Below are 13,331 nucleotides of genomic sequence, written 5' to 3'. Positions count from 1 at the left end.
AACTCTGACTGGCACATGGTCAGACAGTGGTTTACGGAGGTGTAGATGGGCTTTGCAAAAAAAACTCAGCATTCTATGAAAATCGTGGTCGTGATTAAAACTTGATTACTCGATTACAGCCCTACACTGAACTACTTGATATGTTTGTAGTGTTCTCTGGCCATTTGCTGGCTCTAAACTTTGCCTTTTATAAAATCACAGGTAGCATACATTTATAGTTAATAATAATAATAATAATAATAATAATAATAATAATAATAAAAATACATTCTTTTTATAGACCGCTTTTCAAGGTTCTCTGGTGTGTGTGTATATATATACAAAACTCTGGTGTACATATATATATATGTATATATACACCAGAGTTTCGACAATTTGGTGCCTCCTTTCGGTGCCTGACTCTTTTTTTCAGAAACATCACTGCATGGGACGCTACGTTACCATTAACTAGTAGCTGGATTAAACACAATGGTTAAAATGCTGAGAGCTTATGTTAAGCAGTGTAAAGTAAAGTGGGACTGTATTTCCCTGTAAAAGATTCCAAAACCGGGACTACTACGGGCTAACAGTCTGCAGACAGCTGCCGTTGTCGGAAAAATAACAGACGTAAAATACCCTTTTCCATCTGGTGCTTTTTTTGTCATTTAGCAACAATTTACTGGATAAGTCATTGTTATAAGTTATTGTTATGACATTACTAATCAAACATTTAATTTTGACCTTAACAACAAACAAGATGTTCACCAACTGTCATTTTGTGTTCCTTTTTTATATTTTATATTATATACATTAATTATATATTGTATACTTTGGTATACATATACATAAACATATGTTATTTATCAACTTTGGGGAAGTGCAAGTTTAGCGATACTTGGCTTGTTTGATGTTGCAATAAAGGTCTTAAATTTCAGCCATAATGGTCTTAAAAATGTCTTAAGTCTTAACTTTGTGAAACCTACAGAAACACTGTTTACCTGTCTTACGACAAATTCCAAGTGAAGACTATTGGGTGCAGCAACAAAACTGTAATGTTGTAATCAACACCAGGGGTAGTTGAATCACGTTCCTCAACACCCAACAAATGCACATCGAAATATAACAACGTCAAAGAGTATCTCTAAACAAAAGCTGTATTCTTATTTAAAGAATAAACTCCAGAAATCTAAAAAAAAAATGTCCACCCTTTTTTTGTCTAACTCCATATTATTCAACTCACGAATTTTGCTGGGGGAATGTTTCATTAAAAACATTTTGTAATTGGTTACCTTAACAACATCCGAATCAGAATGCGATCCTATGTTTGTCTACAGATAACATCCCAAGAATGTTTATACAAATTGTTCTGTAGTGTGAGGCCTCATTAACATCCTGAAATCTTTTTCTGAAGTTTTCTTTGAGAATGTTCCTCCTTTGTTATCTTGTAACATAATCTGTGGCCCTTACAACATCCTCAAAACATCCTTTGAATGTTGTAGTTCAAATGTTATGTCTTAGTTAACATAACTTAACCTTATAAGAACATTTTTAGAAAAATTAAACATCCTTAAATCGTTCTCTGAACATCAGATTACGTTTCCTTTAAAACAATATTAGAGATTGTGGCTAATTTTAGCTAATGTTGTGGGAACAATAACTTCTAACTGGGATACTCATACTATTGTTCTCTAACATTATGGAAAGGATCCCTATGTTAAGGTCAATCTTTTTGTTAAAGAGTTTAATCTTTTTTTTTTTTACATGAAACATCCCTAAATTCTCTATTGCTAAACCCACCAAAAACACAAATTTTATCATTGTAAAATATAAAATATATCTACATTCAGTAGACAGAAACTTAATAAAACTATAAAAAAGCCGTCTTGGTTTGTCTTTTCACTTTTTGAACAATCCTCACTCTGATTTGGTTGAAATAAACCCGTTTACATGTGGACATATGCTATACACGTTAAATGTACTTTTATTTAAATGGAGTCTGGTGAGTTTGACAATAGGGATTTTGGAGGTGCTTCTGGTTAAAACAAAGGTCTGTCTCTGTAGGAATCCTGTCCATAATGAGCCTGTCAGTAACAAAAACAGCACTTTTAGTGGAGGGAAACTGTCTGTGAGTATTCACCCTATGACAGGGGTTTTCAAAGTGTGAGGCGCGCCTCCCCGGGGGGGCGCTAGAGCACTTTAGGGGAGGCGCGGTGCGAGGGGAAAAAATAAACCGGAGAAGAAGCACTCGCAAAGATAAAAAGCAAATACCGGTCAAGGCTGCTGGTTGAAGATGATCTGCGGTTATACCTCATCAGTGCAACCCCGCATTACCCAGATTTGCGCATCAAAAGCACAAGCACATTGTTCCCACTAAAACTAAGAGCTCCACGATTTTGCAACTGTTTAGGTTTTTGATTTATTTTTTTAATTTCAAGGAAATGTGCAACATTTACAGATATGTTCCAAATATCTGATCAAAATGTTTTTGTTAAGATATGAAAACACTGTTGGTATGTAACGTTTGTTTGAGAAAACGGTTGAAAAATGAGTTTTGGGTTGCTCTTATTAGAAAAATGAAAAAAGTGCGTATTTGCCATACAAAGGCCCTGATAAAATAATTAAAATGGGAGGAAATGTTTTAAAATGTTCATGTGTTGAATTTCATTCAGATAAAATGTCATTTTAAAAGATGAGATGGTTCTAAAATAAAAGCAATTAGAAGGTGTTTTGGAGTGGCATTTGTTTGTGTGTGGGTTGATTATTGGGGAGGGGGGGGCACAGCAGGCATTGTGCTCCTTGGAGGGGGGCTCACCCTTTCATACTTTGAAAACCCCTGCCCTATGAGATTAAATTGTGCTTCATGTCAATTACATTATGTTGCTTGCTTACAGAAAATCTAATTTTACAATTAAATTAATAAACACAATATAGCTATTGATGTCTTCTCAGTTTTTGAGGTTGTGTTGTGTTGGGGTCATGGCTGGTTGTCTTATATAATTTGTGAGAATACCAGATTCACAGGATATCTGTTAGTATTAATGTGATTATTGTAAGATTCTTGGTTAAATTCCTAGAAAAAAAAATCTACACCAATAAATATATTGAAAATGTCCTCATGTTAAATCAGTTTTTCTCTGTTCCTGCTCCACAGTGAAGCCCCTCCCCCTGTCTCCATTGGAAGTTCAATCATCAACGTCATTGGGCGGAGCTGGCGAGCGGCAAGCCTTAGAGCTGCGAGTTCGGGCAGTGGAGGAAGAGAACCGGGCACTGCGCCGTGAGCTGAGCCGGCCACCCAGGAGCCCGTCTGCACACCTTCCAAGCGCCGGTCACCATGGCAACCAAAGCAGAACCCATTCAGAGGAAGGTACCGGTGACAATGAGGGCCAGAAAGCTGCTTCAGTAGGAAACAGCTCAGACTGTCTGCAGCTACCAGTGGTGGATAAGTGTGAGGTGAGATATGTTTTTTATTTTTAAACAATTTGTATGTTTTTATTTTTACTTTAACACAACACACATTATGAACTATGATATTCTGGCCATGGGTCACATCCCTGGCCCAGGTCCAGCAGCTCCGTCTCACATGCTGTTACTCTACCAACTGAAGTTAGTTGCATTCAATAATTTCTTCTGTGTTTTTCGCCGTGGCGGCCGCGATAGCAGAGTTACCAGCGGAAACACTGGTACAGATACAGGTTTGCCCCTCATACTTAACAATATCCAGCTGTGTTAATAACAATTAAAACTGTAGGCAAATGTCAGAAGTGTGGACCGGCGCTGTGTGGCAGGACTGCGCGGAGAGTAAGACGAGAGAAAGCTGAGAAGAGATCCCACACAGGGACGGCTTTACAGACAAAATGGGTCATGTAACGCAAAATTAAACCATATCGATATTAACAGCATTGCAGCTGATGCGAGGACGTTAGCACCGGTGCATCCTAGAGGAGCTAACAGCTAACAGACGCTACTAGCACCGAGTAGCACTGGTCACTGCTGTTGTCTGAAAAACAACAGACAGGACAAAATGTTGCTTTTACTGGTAAACTGGTAAACCTTGAGACCGACGTATAACCGACTGCTATCTGTTGAGTTTTCCTCCCGTTACTCTGTCCTCTGTGACCGTCTACATCTAGAAACTAAGCTGCACGGGGTGCAGGGAACTACTCTGACTGGCACATGATCAGACAGCGGTTGACGGAGTGGTAGATGGGCTATGCAAAAAAAAACGGAGCGTTTAATGAAATGACGCTTAAAAAAAAAAATAATCGCTCGATCATGCAAATTTGATCGTGGAAAGTCAAAATCGTGATCGTGATTAAAATTCCATTAATTGTGCAGCCCTAATTGCATGTTACAACGTTTAAAAGATGATGATGTAAATGAGTTCAGAGTTGCATGAATTCTGATCAGACTGTCCAAACTCAGGTAGCATTTTTAAAATATCCAACCTGTAACAGATTTGGAGTGGCCCAAATCATAACTGGAAAAGATTGGATGCCACATTGACTGTTTACAAGTGTCATGAAAAAAAATCAGATATGAGCAAAAGAAACAAACACTTTTTCCTGCTGTCTGAACGTAGCATCACTCACTGCGTTAATGTTGAATGTTGCAATACATAAACAGATATTAAAGAGTATTCAGTTCTGCATTTCTGCTAAAATACAAAATATTGCTAGCTGAAATTAAAACAAAGAAAAATAAATCATTTTAAACAAAGTTTTACTAAAAAGATTTGGTAAATTGAAAAGTTCATATCAAAAAATCTGAATAAATTTGTTGTGATCTTGACATTTAGAATGTGTTTCTTTTTCTAACCTTTTTTGATTCGATCTATTACTTATAATCTTTCACTCTAATCCTTCATTCTTGTCATGATCTCCACAGACCATCCACGTGGCGATCGTTTGTGCAGGTTACAACGCCAGTCGAGACGTGGTGACACTGGTTAAATCTGTCCTTTTCCACAGGTACAGCAATGCTCTTCTTGACTTCTTAACCTTCTTACACCAGCCAAGTGTCCAAGTTTCCTATGAATTTTATATCCAAATCTTAAATATATATATATATATATATACACTACCGTTCAAAAGTTTGGGGTCACACTGAAATGTCCTTATTTTTGAAGGAAAAGCACTGTACTTTTCAATGAAGATAACTTTAAACTAGTCTTAACTTTGAAGAAATACACTCTATACATTGCTAATGTGGGAAATGACTATTCTAGCTGCAGGTTTTTGGTGCAATATCTACATAGGTGTATAGAGCCCATTTCCAGCAACTATCACTCCAGTGTTCTAATGGTACAATGTGTTTGCTCATTGGCTCAGAAGGCTAATTGATGATTAGAAACCCTTGTGCAATCATGTTCACACATCTGAAACAGTTTAGGTCGTTACGAAGCTACAAAACTGACCTTCCTTTGAGCAGATTGAGTTTCTGGAGCATCACATTTGTGGGGTCAATTAAACGCTCAAAATGGCTAGAAAAAGAGAACTTTCATCTGAAACTCGACAGTCTATTCTTGTCCTTAGAAATGAAGGCTATTCCATGCGAGACATTGCTAAGAAATTGAAGATTTCCTACAAACGGTGTGTACTACTCCCTTCAGAGGACAGCACAAACAGCCCTAACCAGAGTAGAAAAAGAAGTGGGGCCGCGTTGCACAACTAGTTTGAGAAACAGACGCCTCACAGGTCCCCAACTGGCATCTTCATTAAATAGTACCCGCAAAACACCAGTGTCAACATCTACAGAGAAGAGGCGGCTGCGGGATTCTGGGCTTCAGGGCAGAGTGGCAAAGAAAAAGCCATATCTGAGACTGGCCAATAAAGAAAAGATTAAGATGGGCAAAAGAACACAGACATTGGACAGAGGAAGACTGGAAAAAAGTGTTGTGGACGGATGAATCCAAGTTTGAGGTGTTTGGATCTCAAAGAAGAACGTTTGTGAGACGCAGAACAAATGAAAAGATGCTGGAAGAATGCCTGACGCCATCTGTTAAGCATGGTGGAGGTATATGATGGTCTGGGGTTGCTTGGTGCGGGTAAGGTGGGAGATTTGTACGGGGAAAAAGGGATTCTAAAAAATAAGGAAGGCTATCACTCCATTTTGAAACGCCATGCCATACCCATGGACAGCGCTTGATTGGAGCAATTTCATCCTAAACAGGACAATGACCCTAAACACACCTCCAATTGTGCAAGAACTATTTAGAGCAGAAGCGGCAGCTGGATTCTACGGAAAAGGAGTGGCCAGCGCAGTCACCGATCTGAACCCCATTGAGCTGTTGTGGGAGCAGCTTGACCGTTGGTACGCAAGAAGTGCCCACCCAAACCAATCCAACTTGGGGAGCTGCTTCGGGAAAGCGTGGGGTGCAATTTCCCCAGTTTACCTCAAAAAATTTAACAGCTAGAATCCCAAAAGGTCTGCAATGCTGTAATTGCTGCAAATGGAGATTCTTTGACAAAAGCAAGTTTGATGTAAAAAAATTTTATTTCAAATACAAATCATTATTTCTAACCTTGTCAATGTTTTGACTCTATTTGCTATTCTTTTCAAAACGTATGGTGTTAAATAAGTTGGAACTTTCAGGAAAACACAAAATTGTTTGGGTGACCCCAAACCTTTGAACGGTAGTGTGTATATATATATATATATATATGTATGTATACAATGACCAAAATTAAAAAAGCAAGGGTTCAAAAATCTGTCAGTCAGTATCTGGTGTCACCAGATACTGATCACCGCAGTGCAACACATCTTTGCATCTTTGGTCAGGTTGTTGATTTTGGCGTGTGGAATGTTGGTCCACTCTCTTCAATGGCTGTGCGAAGTTGCTGGATATTTGCAGGACCTGGAACACGCTGTTGTATACTCCGATCCAGAGCATCCCAAACATGCTCAATGGGTGACATGTCAGGGAATTGTGTAGACAGATCCTAACATGGGGCCGTGCATTATCATGCTGCAACATGAGGTGATGGTCGTGGATGAATGGCACAACAATGGGATTCAGAACTGTTTTTATAAATGAGTAAAATTAGAAAGATATTCACAGATTCAAACTTCTGGGATCAGTTACTCTATAGTGAAATTATATCAAATCAAAAATTACTTTGAACTTTCCTAACGTAGTAAGGTTCACAATGAACTACACACAAATTCTTATCAAAACGAGCCGTCCTCCAACCTGGAGAAATAAGATTGTCTCTAGTAGCAGCTGGCGGTTCTTAGGAACTGACTCTATTAATTTAATGATTAAATAAGGTAGTGTCTCCAAACGTACCTCAATTATAACTTCTCCTAGAGTCCCCTCCTAGTATCAGACTTATTTTTTTTCATTTATTTATTTATTTATTTTTTTCACAAATAACTTTATTTGAATTTTAAATGTTTTCCAGACATACAAAAGAAGGATGTATAAAGACCCAAAAATAAAAAATAGAGCATGAATAAAAAAATAAAAAAAAAACAAAAACAGCCTCCCCCCACCCTAGAACCCCTGCTCACTCCATCAGCAAAACAAAAAACAAATTATAGTTTACTGTCACAGGCTTTTTCAAGGTGCAAAAAAAGGCAACCACATATCTTAAAGTCCTCAAGTTTCCTCTTGCAATGTAGGTCAGCTTCTCCAGTGCCAGGGTTTTTAGACATTAGTTTATCCACTGGTTATTTTTGGTCTTTCTGTGTTTCTTCCAGTTCAGAGCGTTACATGTTTAGCCTGCAATAGCAGAAAACTAACAAGATTCCTCTTTTTTGTAGTCCCTTTAGGAAAGATGTTCAGCAAGGAGAGTTTACCGTCCATGGCTGTTACATTCAGTTTAACGGGGGAAAAAAATGTAGTAACCTCATCACACCACTTTTACACAAACATCAGGAATTAGAATTAAAATGGTGAAATTTTACAGGAGTAATGTAGGTTCAAATACCATTTGTACTGCAGCAATCTAAACTGGTGTTAATATTTGTGTCTGTGCAAGCAAGGCAAGAATTTTCCACTCATCGTCTGACATTTCTGTTTGTAAATAGTTTTCCAAGCTTGCAAAAACGAAAGCTACTTTCTTTTGAGGAAAGTATAAAAAGTTTTAACATTTGGAAAGTAGGCCTCTACTCTGTGATGGTTTAAAGGCTATGTTCTCTATGTGGTGAGTGGGGGTTTTTACAGTAGACTTTAGTTGGGTAGTGGGTGAAACTTCTAACCTGTAGGTACTTAAAAAAGTGTTTTTTGGGCAAAACCTATTTATTTACCAATTGCTCAAGACATCAACACTCCTTCACTATATAGGTCCCCGATTTTACTCAAGCCATTATTCAGCCAAATTCTAAACCCCCTGTCTGCTCTTCCTGGTTTAAATCTATCATTTCCCCTAACTGGCGACAAACATGAGAGCTTAGATACCTCCAACAAGGCAGAATGACATTGGTGCCAAATTGATATTGTATTTTTGAGAAAAGGATTTTTTGTGTTTTTTACTAATTGTTTGATTTCGGCTGCATAAAGATAATTTGTCAAAGGTAGCTTCAATGTATTGTTCTCAATGTATATCCAAGATGGTGTATCCGTGGTAGAAAAATAATAAGTAGCAGTGCATAATTGAGCTGCCCAATAGTACAACTTAACATTACACTGAACATTTTTTTTATTTTGAATTTGCTTAATTTTATTTAGGTAAGTGGTGGCACGAAATAAATTTGTCTAAATCCAGATATATTTTATAAGTTGATTGTACATATATTTTGTATGTTGTGTTTACTATTTTCTTTTTAGTAATTTTAAATTAATTAATTTTGCATATTTTAGCTTAACTATTTTGAGTAAAAATTGCTAATTCTTTTCAGGTTTGGTATACTAAAAATTAATTATGTGCATTTAGATCAATTTATTGTTTAACTTCTACATACTAAAATTAGGGTTAATCAATGTATTTTATCTATTATAGTACCTTAACTTTCATTAATATTCAGACAAATAAAGCAAACAAAATATTGCCAACTCTTACTTTATTAGATTTTCTCTCTCTAACAATTCATTACATTGCTATCTTATATTAAAATTTACTACCAACCATTATCATTAAAACAATGTACCATTAGTAAAAAAAAAACGTTGCAAAATGTAATAGAGCTGCAGTCCAGTGCTGATTTGTTCTTTAGTCCAAGAACTTTGGAGGAAACCCTTTTCCAACCATTTGCAAGAGCGCACAATCTACAACAAAATACACCAGTTCTATGTAGAACAAAAAATACTAGTACCAGAACCATCCACAGCTGGAGCACTTTGCACACTGAGAACATGATGCTGAAGTTACAAGAAAACTGCAAATAATATCGCAAAATAGATGTTGGTGTATCATTATGGAAGCAGACTTACTGAATACATCATGATGTAAATGAAACATGTCATTGAAGCTTAAGTTCTTGTGAGATTAATACAAATAGTGGCAAATGAAAACAAAGGAGGCTGTAACCTCACATTAATACATGAAACTATCAGAAATGTCATAATCCCACAATGTTTTCTACATGGTTCTCCATCGTATGAACTTTGACCAGAGCTCTTATAACATCTTGTTGCTTACTCCATATATTCATATGGCTGTAGTGGAAGGATGGATGCATTTTGTGGTCTTATTTCCAAGATTTCAATTTTGCAATATTCCACAAAATCCATTGTACACTTTTAAATGCTCACACCAGTGGCTGTGTGAATATTACAGTCCGCCATTCACCGTTTTTCAGTTCTAGATACCTTCTGGGCTGCTTTTCACATCAAACTAAATGTGTTCTATCATCTCCCAAACCAGAAATAACTTAGCAGCTTAGCAAGGTTTAAGAGTGGCTGAAGAAAGCCTACAGTCCAGCAATGAGTTTGTTCTTTAGTCCAAGGACTTGGGGGGGGAGCCTTTCACCATCCATTTGCAAGATCACTTTCTGAATGAATTCATAGGAGTAGTTCAGCTCTTTGGGGTAAGCCATGTTCAGTACATAGATGACTCCCAGCATCATTGCACATGCTTGGACTACAGATCCAATGTTGTCCAGAATGATTACTCCTCCAACATAAATGGCAATATCATCTTGAGCTCCAACTTCTCCACCTTCCTTGTTGATGACATATATGCCCATGGTGGATTTCTGTGGGTCTCTCTGGATGTCATCTCCTTTATTGTCCTGTATGTTTGAAGAAAATAGGGGGAAAAAAAACAAACAAACATATTTATGTAAAAGAATTAATAGGTTTGGAGCTGAGACCCAGAAGTCAGAACACATTGAGAGATGGACTAACACATGGATGGTTTTGGTTTTTTAATTGTACAATGATAGAAATAATGAATAAAGCCAGCCCTAAATCATTTCAAGAACTTAAAAAGTTTTAGCCAATTAATGAAAATCTCCAGACACAGCTAAATTTAGATTGTTCTATAACATCCATGTTGTTTTACTCTTGTGGATTTAATTTCCTCAATACCACGTTTACCAGTGTTTAATTATTATTGGATGTCAGAGTTCTTAAATGGTACCTGCTTGCAACACTGTGCAGCAAGTTGTTGATTTTTATACATATATTCTCAAACTTATGGCTACTTATAAAAGGTAAAAATGAATTTTCTAAAATTGATACTTTGGCAAATGGTCAGCGGTAATGTTAATGCCTTTGTCATCAACAGCTTAAAACATAAAACACCAGTATGATGCTTATGATCCTCTGTAGTGACACGTTTTAGTGGCTAGAGAATTTTCAAGTTGTGCAGTAGTTGATTCAAATAAACAGCAGGCTTATACTATCATAGACACTGACAGGACTACAGGTGCCATTGCTGTGGTGTCAACACACTTATTCTGTTATGCACCAGGTTTTTTTTTGTTGAGTGTCCCTTTAAATCACATTGTGAAAGTCATTTTTTTCTATTAACTAGCTGGTTAATGACATTAGGATCTTAAAACATTTTCTATAATACAAGACAGTACATGTGACTAACAAATGCGAATACAATTACTGACCTTATACTCCCGATGAGATGTCCAACATCTTCGCCAAGGTTGTTCCAAAGTACCTTTAGGACCGCCGCCCTTTAAGATTGACATCACTCGTCGCCTGTTTAAAAAGATAACAATTATTATAATATTCCTAAATATATAAATTATTTTAAAAAAATTGAAATATTTCCAACATGTAACATTGTAACTTCTACTTATTCAGGGAAGTTTCACTGAGAGCAATGCTCTCTTCTTCACAGTTAACACCTAGAAGCTGCTAGTACAACTGCATCTCTATTTATTTTAGTTAAACAGCACTTTTCAAAACACGGTTACAAAGTGATTTATATGGTTGAAACAGAATTAAGACAAACAAAATCAGACAAGTGCCTACGTGGAAAGCCGTTAGGCACCTCCAGGGAGAGCACTTCCCTGCCCTTCCATGTGCATACATGGAAGGGGCTGAGACAGAGCCGCCTGGTCACCTTCATTCTTTAGCCGGGATTTAGGGACCTACAAATAATCTAGGCTGCTCTTGAATGGATACAGTATATTTCATGAAGTTGCTCCACAGTGTATATTTTTCTACTACAATGTATACATGTTTACCTCTTGCAAGATCGCCAGATGTGTGGCTAGTTTCTGGCCAGAAACACCTCCCCAGCAGGGTTAAATGGCTGTCCAACTGCACCATGAAGGTTGTTTCAAGTGGGATTGTTGTTATGCGCTGGAATTCAGCATTTATCTGTTATACACAAGAAAAAATAACAGAAGACAAAGAGCACTGTGTTCAGCCACTGGTGTAATATTTTGTAGATACTGTATGATTAAAGACTACTTTTGACCTCATTAAAAACAATAATTAGTCAAATGTATTGCTATTAATCAAGGGCAATGGAAATCAAAACTTATTTAAACTTGCTAAAAAACATTTCAAATTTACAATGCTGTGATCAGTATAGCTGTTGAGAGTTTGTTTGTTTGTTTGTTTGTTTGTTTGTTTAATGCACTGCCACTTACCAAAACAATATGAGCTCCCCAAAGAATTAGGTTCTGTTCCACATCCCACCAAGATCAGACATATCAGAAATGAGAAAGACCTGCAATATAAATAAAAATGAGCAGGAATTTAAAAAAAAAATCGTGCAAGCATGTAGAGGGAAAAAAGTAATTGTCCAATAATTACAAACTTGCCCAAATTAATTTGTGTCCGCATTTTATAGTATCTTATTATTTAAATTATTTAAAAAAATATGCAACAAATGGCAGATTAAGAGGGTGGAAGTGGACGGACAGACATGTAATTAATTTTCAGGAAAGTTTATTTTATTTATCAACTTATTTATGTATTTACTGCTGGACTAATTTCTTGCAAGTGTGTTATGTTTCTGATGAACAATTATAAATTACTTTGGAGCATGTAGAAATTACAACCCAAAATTAATTCTTTCAACGCTTTTGTAGATGCTACAAGCAGACAGACAGGACATATCATGTAAAGACGGGGAGAATGAAGTTTATGGAAAGTGTGTTAATTTAAGTTGAAAACTGATTTGGTTCCAGTATTTTTCATGTTCCACTTCTTTACTAAAAGTATTAGTGTGTGACTTAATAAGTCTTAGTTTTTAGAGCAGAAACAAAGTTAAACAAAATGAATCTGCTAGCTAAACCAACACTCTCATCCCTGTTGTCTTCTGCCTGACACTTCAGAACCTCAACTGGTCTTTTAACTGGACTGTGAGCTATGGTCGTGCTCTGCTAAACCTCTGCAAAGCTGCTGCTAGTTAGTTATGAAGCATTAGCATGCCTCTACTTTGGAGAATATACTTTCAACCTCACCTTTACGTTTTAAGCTTGGTTATTCGTGTTAAGCGAGTCAGGAACAGTCCCCGACTACCTGCTACCACGCAGTGAAGAGAAGCTTTTTTTTTTTTCTTACCGGTATTCCGCGAAGACCTGCCTTTGATTGGCTAGTGTTCGTTGCCTTTGTTGTTTTGGTTGGTTAGGTCTAGGCGATGTCACAGTCGGAGCCAATCAGAGGCAGAGTAGGGGCGGGTCTTTGCGGGATACGGGTGTCAAAAATGACTTTTATTCGTTTCCTCATAAAGCACAATCTGATGATTTTTATCGCTTTTATGAAATCTGCTCTTAGCCTGCACGCTGTGTCTGCCACTCCGTGTTGTGTTTTGAATTAGACTAACGGTAACTCAGGCACGCACCTACCAACGGCTGCCATTATGTAGAATTATAAGTGATAGCTGTTTGGGCAGATTAAGAACCTTTTACCAACATGATTTCACAGGTGTATTTTGTCTTTATGTTAACACATTGACAAGATTAGAAAACATGCTTACACCAAGATAGGAGTAAAGTAG

General features: G+C 37.0%; 1 protein-coding gene and 1 long non-coding RNA gene across 2 annotated transcripts in view; one reads left to right on the top strand and one right to left on the bottom strand.

Annotated features, from left to right (window-relative positions):
- Nucleotides 1-13,331, top strand: part of large1 (LARGE xylosyl- and glucuronyltransferase 1) — a 181,839-nt gene that overhangs the window by 70,313 nt on the left and 98,195 nt on the right. Inside the window, exons 3-4 of the mRNA XM_032504892.1 lie at nucleotides 3,131-3,429; nucleotides 4,864-4,946. Coding sequence (XP_032360783.1) covers nucleotides 3,131-3,429; nucleotides 4,864-4,946 — 382 coding nt within the window. The remainder of the gene's footprint in view (nucleotides 1-3,130; nucleotides 3,430-4,863; nucleotides 4,947-13,331) is intronic.
- Nucleotides 11,553-12,964, bottom strand: LOC116672909 (uncharacterized). The gene is made up of 3 exons (XR_004327679.1): nucleotides 12,796-12,964; nucleotides 11,977-12,056; nucleotides 11,553-11,701 (listed from the first exon to the last, which is right to left on the bottom strand). It is a non-coding gene; the product is annotated as an uncharacterized LOC116672909 (long non-coding RNA).

The sequence above is a fragment of the Etheostoma spectabile genome, chromosome 23 (assembly GCF_008692095.1).
Source record: "Etheostoma spectabile isolate EspeVRDwgs_2016 chromosome 23, UIUC_Espe_1.0, whole genome shotgun sequence".
Taxonomy (NCBI): Eukaryota; Metazoa; Chordata; class Actinopteri; order Perciformes; family Percidae; genus Etheostoma; species Etheostoma spectabile.
The sequence above is the reverse complement of the archived record's forward strand: the minus strand, read 5'-3'. Positions and strand labels throughout refer to the sequence as shown.